Genomic DNA, 15921 nt, shown 5'->3' with positions numbered 1-15921 from the left:
TCTCTCTCATGTCCTACCTACCACAAGACACTGATGGAGGATGGAGGGGGCTTGGGGAGGGGGAGCAGAGACACAGAGTGAAGTTGTCCTTGAAACAAATATAAGTTTGTTGTTGTTGTTGTTTGGTACCAGGGATTGAACACCAGGGCACTTAACCATGGAGCCACATCCCCAGCCCTTTTTATTTTTTATTTTAAGACAGGGTTTCACTAAGTTGCTTAGGGCCTCGCTAAATTGCTGAGGCTGGCTTTGATCTTGTGATCCTCCTGCCTCAGGCTCCCAAGCCACTGGGATTACAGGTGTGCGCCACTCAAATCTTATTTTAAGTTTTGAATATTTTCTGAAATATTCTGTAGCACGTCAATGCTGTAGAATGTTAATAGGTGGAAGAGGATATACTATTTATTATCCAAATAAGGAAACTCATAAGGGTAAAATGAGGTGTTATTCATAATTATTCTACAATGCCAGCTATAAATTGAAATCATCCTGTGCAAACAGGGACACGTGACATCGTGACATCCTATTTTTAGATGTTCTGAGAAAACAGTTCTAGGGTCAAACAAGGCTGGGAAAGATTGATATTAACAAAATCAAACAGGTTTCCTGCTGTAGGAATTCTCCGAGCCATGAACACACTTTTATGGACCAGACAGGGTTCTCCAAAAGAGTAGGGCATGAAGACTCTGATGAAAGAGCTGACAGCCTTACACTTCAGGAAATGCAGCCCTGATGACACCTGAAGTCCCACTCCTCCATGCTAGGTAACAGGGATCAGGTTCCCCAGGTGACTCCTAGACCAGGGCCCACGGCGAACCCTCCATACCCAAGCACTTCACCAGTTAGTTCATAAAGGCTTTGTAGGCACAACCTCCCAAAGGCCAATTTCAAATCATTTCTGTTAGAGTATATGATGTGCAGGAACACCCTTTGATGTGTGTGTGTGTGTGTGTGTGTGTGTGTGTGTGTGTGTGTGTGTATCTAACAACCTTAAAGATTGTTGTCCCCATTTTATAGCCAAGATAAAAAAAAAATACAGATATTCCTTAAGTGACCTGTCCGTGGTCCCACAGCTGGTTTTTCAACAAGGACTCTAAGTAGGGCCCTTGGTGTCCAGCACCAAGACCCCCCCTAGCCAGGCACAGTCACCCTAACTCTTGTGTTCAGTTAATATGTGTGTTGCAAAGCCCAATGCCACCCTGATTGTTCCCTCCTGCTTTCAAACTGCAGGTACCACCCACGTGCCTTGTCTGCTCTTCTGGGCCTTCAATGGGCTTCTACTGGTGGTGGACACCACTGGAAGACCCAACTTCATCTCCCGCTACCGAATTCAGGTTGGCAAGAACGAACCGGTAAGAGTTGCTGTGACTTCTCTTGGTCAAAGCCCAGAAAGCCAGTCTCAGAATTCTTACTGCCGGCCCAGAGGGGCCAGTGTGAGCAAAGAAGTCATTGGCAAGTCTCCCTCAATTTAGATTAGGAGAGGAAAATAATTTGCCCTGAATCTCAGAGTCACTCAGCCAGGGGTCAGTGTACACCAGTGTTCTTGTCTCCTGATTCCCAGGCCTGGCTCTGTACCTGGGGTGCTGCCCTTCAATCCTACAGTCGGCATTTTAGGGACAGAAGTCATCATCTCAGGGGGCTGGGGACATAGCTCAGTTGGTAGAGTGCTTGCATCACTTTCACAAAGCCCTGGGTTCAATCCCTAGCACCACCACCAAAAAAAAAAAAAAAAAAAAAAAAGTAGTCATCTCAGCCTGGTACTAGGCCATGCCAGGGATGTTGGATGGCTCCTCTTTGTCGTGGGAACCTAGGTAGTGAGACTGACAGCCACCAAGACAAGCAATAATCTCACCTTAACAGAGGAGTATGGACTCTGAAGGCAGAGATGGCAGTTGTATTGTTGTTGTGTTTGGGTACTAGGGAGTCAACCCATGCCTTATTACATGCTAGTCAGGCACTCTACTACTGAAATACATCCCTAGCTCTTTTTGTTTTATTCTGAGATGGGGGCCTCACTAAGTTGCCCAGGCTGGCCTTGAACTTGCCATCCTTCTGCCTTAGCCTCCTGAGTAGCTGGGATTACAGTGGTGGACCACAGAACCCAGCTTGAGATATTGCATTTTCAGCCGGTCCTCCTTCCTAATTATTCAGTTGAACCAATGGTGCAAGTTACTTGGGGAAATCTATGATGAACAAAAGCCCAGACCCTGCTTAGGGGGAGCTCCAACCTGCTTGGCACCAGGAAGGGAGTCCCACCACTCCAGGGGCCTGGCTGGCCTGCTTGGTGCTCTGACAAGCTCCACAAACCTTCTCTTACACAACAGGGAAAAGTCTGGTTCTGAAACCCAGATTCTTTCCTCAGCTCCACCCTAAATACATTCTGGCTGCTTTCCTTGCTAAAACAACAATCATCTTTTGATCATGTGGCTAGGTGCCTGGGTGAATCACCCAGCTCTCAGGGCATTTTGACCCGGCCTAGCACTTCAGAAAGGCAGAACAGGTAAACTGTGCTCTTGACTCAGCCCTTCAGAATGCCCCCTTCCTGAAAGGGAGCTGCTGGCCTGGCACACACTGCCCTTCTCTTGAGATGACAACCACCAGCCAGCTGGGAAGACTTCCTCCAGGTCCAGCCTGGCAGGACGTGAGCCCAGAGAGTCAAAGCCTGATATTCATCTTTCATTGATGGATCTCTCTCTCTCTCTTTTTTTTTTGGACCAGGGATTGAACCCAGGGGCGCTTAACCGCTGAGCCATGTCCCCAGCCCTTTATTTTTTATTTTGAGAGAAGGTCTTGCTGAGTTGCTTAGGTCTCACTAAGTTGCTGAGGTTGACTTTGAACTTGCGATCTTCCTGCCTCAGCCTCCCAAGTCCCTGGGTGTACAGGCGTGGGCCACAGCTCCCAGCATGATGGCTCTCTTTAGCATCCACCAAGAACTATAATTAGCATCACTATTCAGATGAGGAAATGGAGGCTCTAAAATGTTCCATAGGTAGAACCATGATTCAGACTTGGGCTTCCTGATTCCAGGACTCATGCTCTTAACTACCAGTCAACATCAACTCAAGCCGGGCACCATGGCACACACCTGTAATCCCAGTGGCTTGGGAAGCTGAGACAGGAGGATTGCGAGTTCAAAGCTAGCCTCAGCCATGGCGAGGCACTAAGCAACTCAGTGAGTGCCTGTCTCTCAGTGAGACCCTGAGAAATAAAATACAAAATAGGGCTGGGATGTGGCTCAGTGGTCGAGTGCCCCTGAGTTCCATCCCCAGTACCAAACAACAACAACAACAAATCAGCTCAAGAACATCACCAACCTCTGTACAACCTGACAGTCTGCAATGAGGAGATAGTAGGGAAGTTCCATTGCATTTTGCAGAGGCTAAGATTCAGAAAGGTGCAGGGACTTGCTGAAGATCAGTCTGTGACTAGGACACAGAGCCAGGGCCCATCCCAGCTGACTCCAAATTCAGTGCTCCTGTACTGTGTGCAGCCCAGGTGGGTACACAGGTAGGAAGGAACCTCCCAGGGCCATTTAGTCTTTGGCTTTCTCCAGAAAGGACTGACCCCAGGAGAAACTATCAGAAGCAGATCCTCAAATGGGGGCCAAATGCTACCTGGCACTCACACAGTCCATCTCTGTCTAGCTACTGTCCCACTCCCCTGGATGCCTGGGGCACATCTGCAAGCTGGAATCACCAGTGCCTCCCCAACTAACCTCTCTCCCTGGGGTTGGCCTTGCTCCCTGCTTCACTCAGAGAACTAAAGCACAAGAGAGCTTCACAGACACCTCATGGGCCTCCTGGCAACAGTGTCTGTGTCCTCTGCCTGCGCACCTGGTTCTGCAGGTGAACTCTTCCTGTTCTGACCTGCAGTTTCTTGCACTCTGTGTGCAGCACCTATCACCTCTTGTTTGCATCAGAAAAACGCCTTAGCAATTTCAGCAATTCTCACCTTTTTTTTTTTGGCCGGGGGAGGGGTCCCAGGAATTGAACCCAGGGGTGCTTAATCTGTGAGCCATATCCCCAGCCCCCCTTTAAAAATATTTTATTTTGAGACAGGGACACCCTAAATTACTCAGAGCCTCCCTAAGTTTTGCTGAGGCTGGCTTTGAACTCACAATCTCCTGCCTCAGCCTCCCAAGCCACTGGGATTACAGATGTGCGCCACCACACCCAGTCACCTTTCTCTCTCTCTTTTTTTTTTTTTTGGGGGGGGTACTGGGGATTGAATCCAAACCACTGAGCCATATCCTCAGTCCTTATTGTATTTTATTTAGAGACTGGGTTTCACTGAGTTGCCTCGTGCCTCAATAAGTTGCTGAGGCTGGCTTTGAACTAGGGATCCCTTTTTCTCAGCTTCCTAAGCCGCTGGGAACCCAGGCGTGTGCCACCACACCTGGCTCATCTCTCTTTTTTTGTATTCTCTCTCTCTCTCTCTACCCCACCACAACCCCAGATTATTCCTCTCTGCATTATAAATAGGCTATAATTTTTCATTTTTCCCATGATAAAAAAGAAAGCAATCCTTGACCCCGCCTCCCCCAAATCACTAGCACCGTAGCCAGTTCCCAATCATCCCCGTCCAACTTTTTCCCCAAAATTTTGTTATAATGAAAAAAAAAAACCAAACACACAGACACAAAAATGTTAAAAAGTTCTTACAATAATCACTCATTTACATACATTCAGATTCATCAATTATAAACATTTTACAATTTCTGCTTTATGTATAAATATATACGTGTTTGAAGGTAAGCTCAGGACATTGTAAGACTTCAGCCCTAAGTCCTTCAGCCTGAGTCTCCTAGGAATAATCACAAAAGCATCAGCTCAGCCTCTCTAGAAACATTCTTCCAATAGGTGGTCTCCCCCAAACAGGGTTCCACCAGAAGTCCTTTCTGTAAGGTCACCAATGATCCAGGCTCAGGCTTGTGTCATTAAGTCCCCAAATGCATCGCCACAGTTGTGCATTCCCTTGTCCTTGGCTTCAAGGACACCCCATTCTCAGGCGCTCCCCTTATCTCCTTCAGAGTCACGCCTTCTGGTTCCTTCTCCCCAACCTCTTAAAGTTGACTGCCCCAGGGCTCTGGTCTGGATCCTCTTTTCCTCTTTATCTTCATTCCCTCTTTATCTCTTCAGTGTTATGACCTTAAACACCACCTGTACATTGAAGCTCCTACAGAATTCTCTTGAATTCCAGGCTCAAATACCCTGCGGCCTCCTCGCTCTTATCCAGCCACACAGGCCAGGAATATGGCTGTCCTAGACCTTCTTACCAGCCTGGCCTTCGCTTGAAGGCGTTTTCCCTATGTGTCTGTTTGGCCGGGTCCCTTCTCTTTTGTGTGTCTACATCTTACCATGTCAGTGAGGCCTACCCTGTCGGGTCTATTCCCGGTGAACAGATGCCTCGCTCCTGACCTGGGGCTCCTGCTGCTCTCCTTCTCTCCTTTAAACTTCCTTGTCACTAAAACACTTATCACCCAATATATATATTTTGATATTTGCAAAGCCTGTCTTCCCTACCAGAATATAAATCCATTAAGCCAGGAATTTTTGTTGTGTTTAATGATTTTCATCACCTAGAACACTAAATGCTAGCTACATAGTAAACACTAAGTACCAGTTGTATGCATGGATGGACAAACAGACAAGATTGGCACCTTCTTCTCGGTCAAGATTTCCAGAAGACATTCATGGCCTCATCTTACATGTGATCTCAAATGAGGCTGGCCAGGCCTGGCCTCATTATGGGACAGAAATAAAACATGAGTGAATTTTGAGGTCAAAGGGGGCTGTAAGCTGTGAACAGTGGGCCCAGGTGAAAACACTTGGGCAGGCCTTCCTCCTGACAGCCCATCACCACCACCAGGAGGTAGTCAAGAGGCTAGAAGAGCAACCCTGCCTTGTTTTCCCTGTCTGTCCTGGGCCCACACAGGAGGCAGATAACTCGGGTCTCTGCATCCTTCACTAACAAGGTTCTCCCACTTAGGGGATTTGGCACCTTCTCCAAGTATGCCGGTGGCTCCCCAGGTTGCCTGCCAGGAAGACATGATGCTTGGCCTGAGATGGAGAGGACAGTGGTGTTATCTGCAGAACCAGGAAGGGAGAAGCAGTCTTGGGCAGCCTGAACACTGCGTGGGGCAGTCTCCAAGGGAGTGGTGTTACTCATCCACCCGACAGCCAGGGCCTTCCTGCTGCGATGTCCCCAGTCCCAGGGTCGGGGGTCAGGCAGGAGCTTCCAGCTATACCCAGACATCACCCCAAATTTATCTCTGAGTTACAGGCTCCTGTGAGCAGGTCACAGTGGAGCCACTTTTCCAGATGGGAAAGACCTACTTCTCACACTTCCTTCCCTCAACAGGTAGACCCCACGAAACTCCGCCAGGCTGTGCGCACAGTTCTTTTCAACCAGTTCGTAATCACTCTCCCCGTGGCAGTCTTCTTGTTTCCCCTCCTCAAGTGGCGGGGAGACCCCTGCGGCCGAGAGCTGCCGACCTTCCACTTGTTCCTTCTGGAGCTGACCATCTTCACCCTGATTGAGGAAGTCTTGTTCTACTATTCCCACCGGTGAGCAGGGGCTCTGCCTGAGCACAGCTCACCCCCACCCTACCTGTGGCTCTGCACTGAAGCTTCTGTTGGTGTGGGACCAACACCCTCTGATCTCAAGTCCCGCTAGTGGGTGGCAGGGAGACAAGTATTTTTCCCATAACTGACGGCTTCAAGCGAGTGAGGAATGTCCAGCCAAGAAAGAGCTTTTCCATTTGTATGGGGGGTGGGCGATCTCCCATTCATTGCCTTATTGAATCCTTTCTGGGCAGCACCCTTATTTCACAGCTTATTCGAATGTGAGAGAGACCAAGTAACCCATTCCCCGAGCACACAGCCTAAGGAGTGGGGTCAGACCTAGAGTGCAATCAGTGTTTTCCACTTGACTCCACAGATGTCACCCCTAGTCCCTACCATTGACTTCTGATGGTAGGGAGGGAGAAAGGAGAAAGGAGAATTGGCAGATTAAGTACTAATTATTTTCCCAGGCTCCTTCACCACCCAACATTCTACAAGAGAATTCATAAGAAACACCACGAGTGGACAGCCCCCATTGGGGTGACCTCTCTCTATGCCCACCCTATAGAGCACGTGGTGAGTACAGCCCCGGGATCTCCAGAGAAGAGTGGTGGTCCCAACCATCTTCCCTAAGGGCTCCTGCAGAGAATCAGGCCACATAAGGCCTTTCTTCTTCCAATTAATTAGTTGCCATTTATTGTCAACCTGCCCTCTGCCAGACTATATTAGGAGCCTCACAAGCTGAATCCCTTAATTCGTCCAACAACCACTGTAATCCTGATTTTGCTGATAAGAAAGCTGGGGCTCAAATAATTAATAACATGTCCCAAGGTACAAAGGTGAGTGTCTCCAACAAAACAAGGTCCTGACACTTCCATCTTCTCCAGATCTGAGTCAAGCAAGTCTTCTCCTGGTACCACCTTGGGGCAAAGTGGACACCCACCTGGGTCCCCTCCCTTTCCTAGGCCTGCATCCGATCATCCTTCCTCTTCCAGGCCTCCAACATGCTGCCAGTGATCACAGGCCCCTTTGTGATGGGCTCCCATTTGTCCTCCATCACGGTGTGGTTTTCCTTGGCCCTCATCATCACCACCATCTCCCACTGTGGCTACCACCTACCCTTCCTGCCTTCGCCTGAATTCCATGACTATCACCATCTCAAGTAAGGCCCTCCTCCCCACAGGGGTCCTTGACCAACAACCACCACCCACACTCTTCAAGCCTCTCAGTACACTGTGTGGGTGCTAGTGACATTGGGCTCTTCTGTCGCTGGGAATTTAACCTTTATTTAGAGACTTTTGAGTCTCTAATGTAGTTATGGACAGTCTTCAGAAAAATGTGTGTGTGCAGGAAAATCTTGCACGCATTTCCAGGGAAGTTGTGTTTTCTGAAAGCCCCCAGGATTTTTTCAAGTGTGGTCTCTGTACTTCCTAGAGTCACATGAAATGTTTGTTTAAAATGTGAGCTCTTGGGTTCCACTCAAATCAAATCTCAAATCAAAATATTTGCAGGAGCACAGCCTAGAAACCTGCATTTTTAACATGTGGCAAGAGGTTCTGAAGCAGATGGCCCCTGGACCATATCTGAGCAAGCATAGTCCTGTCAGGTTCTTAAGCACATGTGCATCAGAGTCACATGGTGAGGTTTCCAAGGGAAGACTCCAAGCTGGGTGTGGTGGCACATGCCTGTCATCCCAGTGATTCTGGAGGGGGAGGCAGGAGAACTTCAAGTTCAAGGCCAGCCTCAGCAACTTACCAAAATCCTGTCTCAAAAAAAGGGGGCAGGGAGATGGGGATGCAGCTCCAGATTTTGCAGGTCTGGAGTGGCCCCTTATATATGCTCATAGGATCTCCCCAGGTTGTTCTGATGGATGTGGTCAGGATGGTGGTGATAGGTGTGGATAGGAGGCCAGCATGAAGGACAGAGAGATCCACAAATGGTCCTCCGTCCAGCACTGCAGTACCCTCTTCTCCTCTAGGTTCAACCAATGCTATGGCGTATTGGGGGTGCTGGACCACCTCCATGGGACCGACACCATGTTTAAGCAGACCAAGGCCTATGAGAGGCACATCCTGCTGCTGGGCTTCACCCCACTCTCGGAGAGCATCCCCGACTCCCCAAAGAAGATGGAGTGAAAGGGCCCTTGCCAGTCCTATCCCAAGAGTGGGATTCCAAGACACCGAGGCCTCATGATTGCACCTAACAACTTGCCTCCTTCAGCCACACACTCTAATGACGGCACCATTACGGTAGAGGAGAGGCTGGCTTCCTAGAAAAGCAGGGCCAAGGATAGGACCAGGGCTTCCCCCAAATTTCTGCCCTGTCCTTTCATGGGACCAGGAGTTAGCTTAAGGAAAAGGAAAAAAAGGTTCCCCAGACTGGAGGCCAGTCAGAGGAGGAAACCACTTTAAGAGGGCTCTGGCCAGGCCCTCTGGTCCTCTGCTGTGGGATGGAGGAAGGTCATCCCCTCCCCACTGTCTTGTGGCCTAGGTAATATGCAGAGAATGATGGAAAGGGCAGTAGGACTAAGGCAATTTGGGCCCCAGGGAGAGCTCTTTCTGGTGTCAAGGAGTGGGGGAATCAGATATCACTTTGCTTCTTCCTACCCCAAAAGGCTTTTCCATACCTTAGTCAGGCCAGGGCCAGTTGTCCCTGGCAAATAGTTACAGGTCTGTTTTTCACATGCCACATGCCAGTCCCAATTCCGCCCACTCCCATCACACACACACAGAGGTCCCATTTCAACTCTGCCTCACTGCACATAAACACCCACAGGTGCTCCTCCCTGATCAACTGATAACAAGGAAGCACAGGCTACACCCACGAGGACTGCTGAGCTGGGTGCCCTTCACCCAGAAGGATCAGGGTCACACCCTTTGGGGATACCTGAGGCTTCTAATTAACTTACATGAACCAAAACCAGAGGTGAGAATCTTTCTTTCCCCCAAGAGGAGTCCAGAAAAAAATGGCCAAAGGGCAAAACTCTTTTTCTCTGAAATGGTTAACCAGTTTTCTTAACAGAGTTTATTTGACTGGGTTTTAGCAGATACATTTTTCAGATGAAATCTAACCAGGACCCTTTTTATCTGAAACAAAGCCACAGGGCTATCTGGGTTTGAAACAATCACCTACCTCCCTTACCTCCTCTTAGGAGCAACATGCTCTTGAACCTTGTGGCTCCCAACAATTCAGACTACTTTTTGAAAGGTCACCATTACTACCATTATCATTTACCCCCACACTACTGGGGATTGAACCCAGGGGTGCTCTACCACTAAGCTACATCCCCAGCCCCTTTTATTTTTCTATTTTGAAAATAGAAAATATTGCCCAGACTGACCTTGACCTGGCGAGACTCTTACCATCAACCTAGAGTCACTGAGATTACAGAGGCATGTGCCACCACATCTAGTTAATTTACTAAATTCTTATATGTGTACTTATGCCTATTACTGACTTTCAGTTCTTTTGGGCCAAGAAAACCACCTACTGTGACCAGGTGAGATGGTGCACACAGCTGTAATCCTGTGACCAAGGCAGGAGGATCACCAGTTCAAAGCCAGCCTGGACAACTTAGCATGACCCTGCCTCAAAAAAGTACAAGGGCTGTGGACAGAGCTCAGTGGTAAAGGTACCTCTGGGTTCAATCCTTAGTACCAGGAAAAAGTATATATATATGGAAAATAACCTATTGTGGTTTTACAAAAACCTTAACATAGCTGGTACAGACCTGTAGACCCAGCTACCTGGGAGCTGAGGCAGGAGGGACCAGCTTGGGGCCAGCCTCTTTGCAACAGTGAGCCCCCATCTCTTTGGAGACAAGGAAGATCACACAGGGCCAAGCCTCCAAGCAAAACTACCCCAAACTACTTCCTTCTGAGCACCAGGACCGCAGAGGACTTGCCCAGTAGGCCAAGTCAACACTAAGCAGGCAGCACCTTCCCTGGGCTTCCAAGCCCCACCTGCCCCCTCTGGCCTTGATGGGCCCAGTCCTGTCTAGTGTATCCAACTGTTACGTTCTCCCACTGCTGGCCTGCACCCACCTACAAGCAAGCATCTGGAAACAAGTCCCTCAGTACACTTGAGAGGATGGTGGATGAGGAGACTATATGAGAATTGCTTTAGATTTCAAGGTGCTGTACAAAAGGCATAGAGGGACAAGAGGCTGTTATTGTCCTGGCTGCCATTGTTTGGCACCTGCACTTATCCTTTTCTCAATCAAATAGAATGGCCCTGAGGTTGATAAATAAGACTGGAGGAAAAAAGAAAAAAGCCTTGAAGTCCCAGCAGAAAATGTGAAGAAAAAGCATTTTAAATAAACTTGCTTCCATTTATTCCTGATATTTTTTTTTCTCCTATAAGACTTGTTCTAATGTTCATGATCATAACATTTGGGAGCTAAGACAGTGCAATCAATAGCCTCTTTGATGACCATTCCTGACAGGAATGTGTGGAAGTGAGGTTGAACTAATACATCTCCCTTTCCCAAAGTTCCAATCCACAGAACCCTGGCTACTTCTAAGCTTCCTTTGGCCAGTAGAGGTCCTGGGTAGTACTGAAGTTAAGTGCCCATCAAAGACTAGTGGGGGGAAATAAAAAAAAAAAAAATCAACTCTAGAAGACCACTTGCTAGGGACTGCACCATGTATGGGAGACAGAAAATGGTCAGATGACCACGTGAGGCTATGACTCACTTTTGGTTTTTCTCTGTAGAGTGGGGCTCATGGTTCCATCCCCGTCTCAGGGATCCCTGTGCGACACAGGTTCCACAAGGTGTGATTACTGAACTGTTACTTCTTCACTCTCACAAGAGTCTCTTCAGGGAGGGGCTGTGCCAACACTCTACAAGGGACACTAACTTTTTCTTCTTGGCTATCTTAGATTACAAGACCAGGCCCAGGCAGCGGATGGAGCCCAAGTGCCACCAAATAGGCTCCCACTCACATCTGGCAGTCTATGTCCCCCAATTCTCACTTAAGACACGGATTTAAAGCTGGTTAAAAAAAAAAAAAAAAAAAAAAAAACGCTCTAAAGACCATTGAGGAAGCCACCTCGATGCACTGGCAGCCCAATGGAGGCCCTGCCTTCAGCAGACTCCCCCAAAGTCCACTGATAATGCCGTTGCAGGTGCCACTCAGATGCAGAGCAAGTTTCCTCTGGCTCTGGGGAACCCTAACTGGGCTCTATCTCACACCCAATAGCAGCACCCCAGATGAGAGACAAGCCAGTATTTTGCCTTTTCAAATTTTTATTTTTATACATTTTTTGTATTAAAAAGAAAAGCATAATTACCACAAATTACAAAGGACTAAAGCAGGACTAGAATAATGAATGAATCACTTCAGCCTGGAAAGCAGATACTCTCAATAATATTAATGTTATAATACAAGCTCATTCAAGTATTTTACATTTTTTTTTGTCCTTTTAAATGTGATATCCTAGCACATGGTAAAGATAATGTACTACGAGCGTAAGGTGGAACCTTCTTCGCAAAGCCAGATGACAAGTTTTCCTCTCCAGTGAGAATCGGGCTGTAAGTTCTTAAGTTCTCTGCCTCTGCCATCAACATGGCTGAAGGAGAGGGTGGGGCTGGGGAGAATCCAGGAACCCTTCCACACAAGAGGTACTTTGAGATTCCCATTTGGGAGGGTGCCAGATGATCCAGACCACTCTACCCAGGCTTTTGGCAAAACACCCCTAGCTCTCCTAAAGGCTAGTCTTCTTGCTTCCTCCACCCCACTTTCAGAGCCTCCTGAGCAGCTTACTTTCTTTTGTAAATCAATCATCAGAAAAGGGGGGGGGGGGGAGAGAGCTACAATGAAACAAAAGCATTTAACTTTGACATGGGGGCTCAGTGCCTCTTGCTGTCGTTCTGAGCCCTAGGGGTCCAGGCTGAGGCAGGACTGGGTAGCCTTCTCTACTGATAGTGCATGTGTCTCAGGTTCTGGAGAGGGCACAAGAAAAACCTGTCCCTCATCAGGGCTTAGGCACACACAGACCTTCTGTTTGACACCTACAGGTCATTCTGGCGTGGACCAACCTTAGAAGGGCAGAGAATAAACAGGGGGTTGGGGCAGGCTGTTGCTTTGTGTCTCAGGTCTTAAGATTCCCATGGGAAGGTGGTGGATGTGAAGTGGCTAGTCCTGATGGCCCCTGCCACTCATACTTGTCACAGATACATCGGTCCTAAATTCAAGTGTCTTCAGAAAGTGAAGATGTAAACTACTCTTTGCAACATTAACTCCTAACATGTTACAAAAAAAAAAAAAAAAAAAAAAAAAAAAAGAAAAAAGAAAAAGAAAGAAAGAAAATATAAAGAAAATAGCCCCTCACCCCTCCTCAGCCTATGTTGAGATGAAGTTCTCACCTACTCACCCCAAAGGTGCTTCCTCCTTCAGGGATATCTGAGAGGATCAGGGAGAGGATGGCAGCCCCTGGCCTGGGAGTAACTAGACGAGAACAGCCTTTTCCCACCTCCAAGGCTTCCTTGTGTCCCCAAACCCAGCAAGGGTCAAACACTGAGGTTTTTGTGGTGCTGGATACAATACAGGGCTGAGTGACCCAAAGGAAAAAAAGGGGGAAAGGGAGAGAGAAGGGGGTCAGGAGTCCAGTGTCTGGGACAATGTGGGGCAGGTACACCAGAATGGTTAGGGAGAGGCCTCAGATCCCATTGTCATAGCAGAAACCAGACATTCATCCTTGGTTCAAGACGACTGGGTCACAGGAAGTGAGATGGGCTTCCCACATACTAAGCACTGGGATGACAGAGGTGAGGGGGCACACAAACTAAAAGCAATGAGGTACCCAAAGACAGAGGGCAAGTGAGCCCCTGTCAGCCTGGGATACTGTCTCCTATTCCCAACCTTTGGGCCAACAGAGAAACCTGTTGAAAAGGAGGGCCAAAGAAGTTTCAGTAATTGAGCAACAAGACTGCAAACTTCTCCGTGTTGCCCAGTTCCCATTGGGGGTGAACATGCAGTCATGCCCGTACTTGACACACATCCCAGTCTGTGCGGGTCAGTCGGTCACCCTCCCTAGCTTCTGAGGGCAGTAGACTCCAGCCATTCCATTGTCATTCACAGCCCAACTCAAGCAGTCAGTGGCTGGAGAAGAGAAGTTAGGTATACTCTATGTCCACATATACCTTCCTGCCACAGGGCTTCACCAACTGGCAGGATTCCCCCCAGCCCCCAATTCCTCCTCATCCCTCGTTCCCAGGCGGGGTCTCGTTCCCAGTTGGGGTTGATCAGAGAGAGGGTGGGCAGAGATGGCTTGCAGAGGGGGGGATGCAAGATGGGGAGACCCCACCAGACCCTCGGAAAAGAACGGCACCTTTCTCCACCTTTCACGAGACATAAAGCTTCCTTGAGGTCTCGGTGATCTTTCAGGACAATGTGAGAAATATATCCAAGCCTCAGCTACCAGGTGTTCCCCTTTCCCCTCTGGCATGGGGAAGACGCTCGGGCTGAGGACAAGTGTGTTCCAGATCCAGGCCAACTCTGTTTTCCAACAGTTTGAAGCAAACTTGGCCTTGGGATTCCAAGGGTAGGATGAAGGGTGTCACGGCAGGACGGCAGGACAGGGCCTGGCGTGAGGCGACAGCAAGCAGAGCAAGGACACGAAAGTGGCAGCAGTGTACAGACACAGGACGTCAGCTTCAACGATGCAACAGCAGGGATATTTTGGGCACGGCTCTGACAGCCGCCCCCAACTCTCTTGCCTCCAGGTGGGAGGCACTGTACATGCAACTCAGTCCAGAGAAAGATCCAGCCAGTCCAAGCCCAGGCACATCCAGAGAAGGTGGGAGCTCTTCAGGTTGACTCCACCGAGGAAAACAGGCATTTGGGTATTATTTCAGATTCCCGCTCCACAATAAGGCAACTTTTAAAAAAATATTATTTCCAAGAACAAAACAAACAAAAAAGATTTCCAAGGAGAGGGGAAAGACATCACTTTCTATGGATTAGGTGGGGGTTTTCTGATTTTTTTTCTTTTTTTTCTTTTTTTTTGGTTAATGGTCTATTTTGTCTTTTTTTTTTTTTTCTTTTTTCCGTTTTTCCAAGGATGGAAAGGTCAGAGAAAAATAAAATAAATCATCTTTCAATAGTCTTTTCTGGTATGAGCAGCGTCTCTCTGGGCTGGGGAGTAAGGGGTGTGGGGAAAGGGGAGTGGGAGAGGCTGAAACCTCCCAACCCCCACTTTTAGATCCTTTGGTTTCCTTCTCCCAGAAGATGGCAGAAGGGCATGGTAGGGACAGCAGGGAGAGAACACGGTGACGGCAAACCCCACATAGTCAGGGGCTAGTGCTCCTAGGGCCCAGGCGCTGTCAGAGCCTTCCACGGGACAGTGCTGGGCAATAGGGCCCACAGGGCCTTCTGGTGGGCTGCATAGTTGGCTTGGGGGGGGAGCAAGAAGAGGCTGTGGGTGGGGACCAGGGTTGCGGCATATCAGCCGAGGGCAGGGCTGAAGAGTGATTTTGGTAATCCAGACAAACTATCAATAATTTAAAACTTGATATATATATATATGTATATATATATAAAAAAATCTCCCCCCTTTCCCTCCCCCCTTAGAAGAAGCTGGGATGGAAGAGTCATGGAGAGAGGAGGAGAAGGGAGTTACGTGGAGGCTCTGCCCAGGGTACCTCTAATAGCCCAAATGGTGTACACACTGCTACTCAGCACAGAGGCCTGCTCTATTAATTCCAGGCCAGTCCCTTCTTTGTCCCCTCTCCTGGGACTGGGCACCCCCATGGACCCTCGACCACCCCACCCCTTCCCCACTCTAAACCCCAGGGCTAAAGGGCTTTTCACTTTCCCAAAGTCTGTGTATCCGAGTGCTGGCTTGTCCATTTGGCATCTTCCCGGATGGGCTGGCCAGTAGGTGGTGTAGGGGGTTGGTTGATCATGGTGGCAGGCCTGCTGGAAGACTGGGAGGGGCACCGCTTCCTGCCCTCACCACTGCCACCTCCTGCTACCACTGGGTGTCGCTTGTGGTTGCCCTCCTCACCCATGGGGGGCTGCAACAGAGCAGAAAGTCACAGGTAATTAGGGGATTACTATCCACTTCTTACCAGGGCTGCCTAGAGATCTACCTCCAAATGTCGACAATGGATTTGACCTTAAAAATGAATACCAGATATTAAGCATTTCTCTATGACACAGACCATGCTATTTAATGCATATTCTCCTGTGGGGCCCTCATCTTTCTTTGATGATCTGATTTTACATATGTGGAAAATGAGACACAGGAAAGTAATTTACCCAGGATCCCATAGCTGTTTAAATGAAAAACACAAAATCTAGGTCCATCTCTCCCAAAGACCAGACTTTCATCCACATCCATATTGCTTGGGATC

The 15921-nt window shown here is 48.6% G+C and overlaps 2 protein-coding genes across 6 annotated transcripts in view; one reads left to right on the top strand and one right to left on the bottom strand.

The window, feature by feature from the left end:
• Faxdc2 (fatty acid hydroxylase domain containing 2) overlaps positions 1-10405 on the top strand; it is a 33587-nt gene extending 23182 nt beyond the window's left edge. The window contains exons 5-9 of one of the 2 annotated variants that reach the window (XM_026388350.2): positions 1231-1352; positions 6361-6566; positions 7034-7139; positions 7559-7725; positions 10027-10405. In XM_026388350.2, the coding sequence (XP_026244135.1) occupies positions 1231-1352; positions 6361-6566; positions 7034-7139; positions 7559-7725; positions 10027-10066 (641 nt within the window). In that variant the 3' untranslated portion in view covers positions 10067-10405. Of the gene's footprint in view, positions 1-1230; positions 1353-6360; positions 6567-7033; positions 7140-7558; positions 7726-8541 lie in introns of both variants that reach the window. The other variant, XM_026388349.2, reaches the window with a different exon arrangement.
• Positions 10406-12255: 1850 nt separating this feature from the next.
• Positions 12256-15921, bottom strand: part of Larp1 (La ribonucleoprotein 1, translational regulator) — an 84859-nt gene continuing 81193 nt past the window's right edge. For all 4 annotated transcript variants that reach the window (XM_026388280.2, XM_026388279.2, XM_026388281.2 and 1 more), the window contains one exon: positions 12256-15582. In XM_026388280.2, the coding sequence (XP_026244065.1) occupies positions 15373-15582 (210 nt within the window). In that variant the 3' untranslated portion in view covers positions 12256-15372. The remainder of the gene's footprint in view (positions 15583-15921) is intronic.

This window comes from Urocitellus parryii, chromosome 1 (genome assembly GCF_045843805.1).
Source record: "Urocitellus parryii isolate mUroPar1 chromosome 1, mUroPar1.hap1, whole genome shotgun sequence".
In the NCBI taxonomy this organism is placed as follows: domain Eukaryota; kingdom Metazoa; phylum Chordata; class Mammalia; order Rodentia; family Sciuridae; genus Urocitellus; species Urocitellus parryii.
This window is presented reverse-complemented; position numbering and strand designations above follow the sequence as displayed.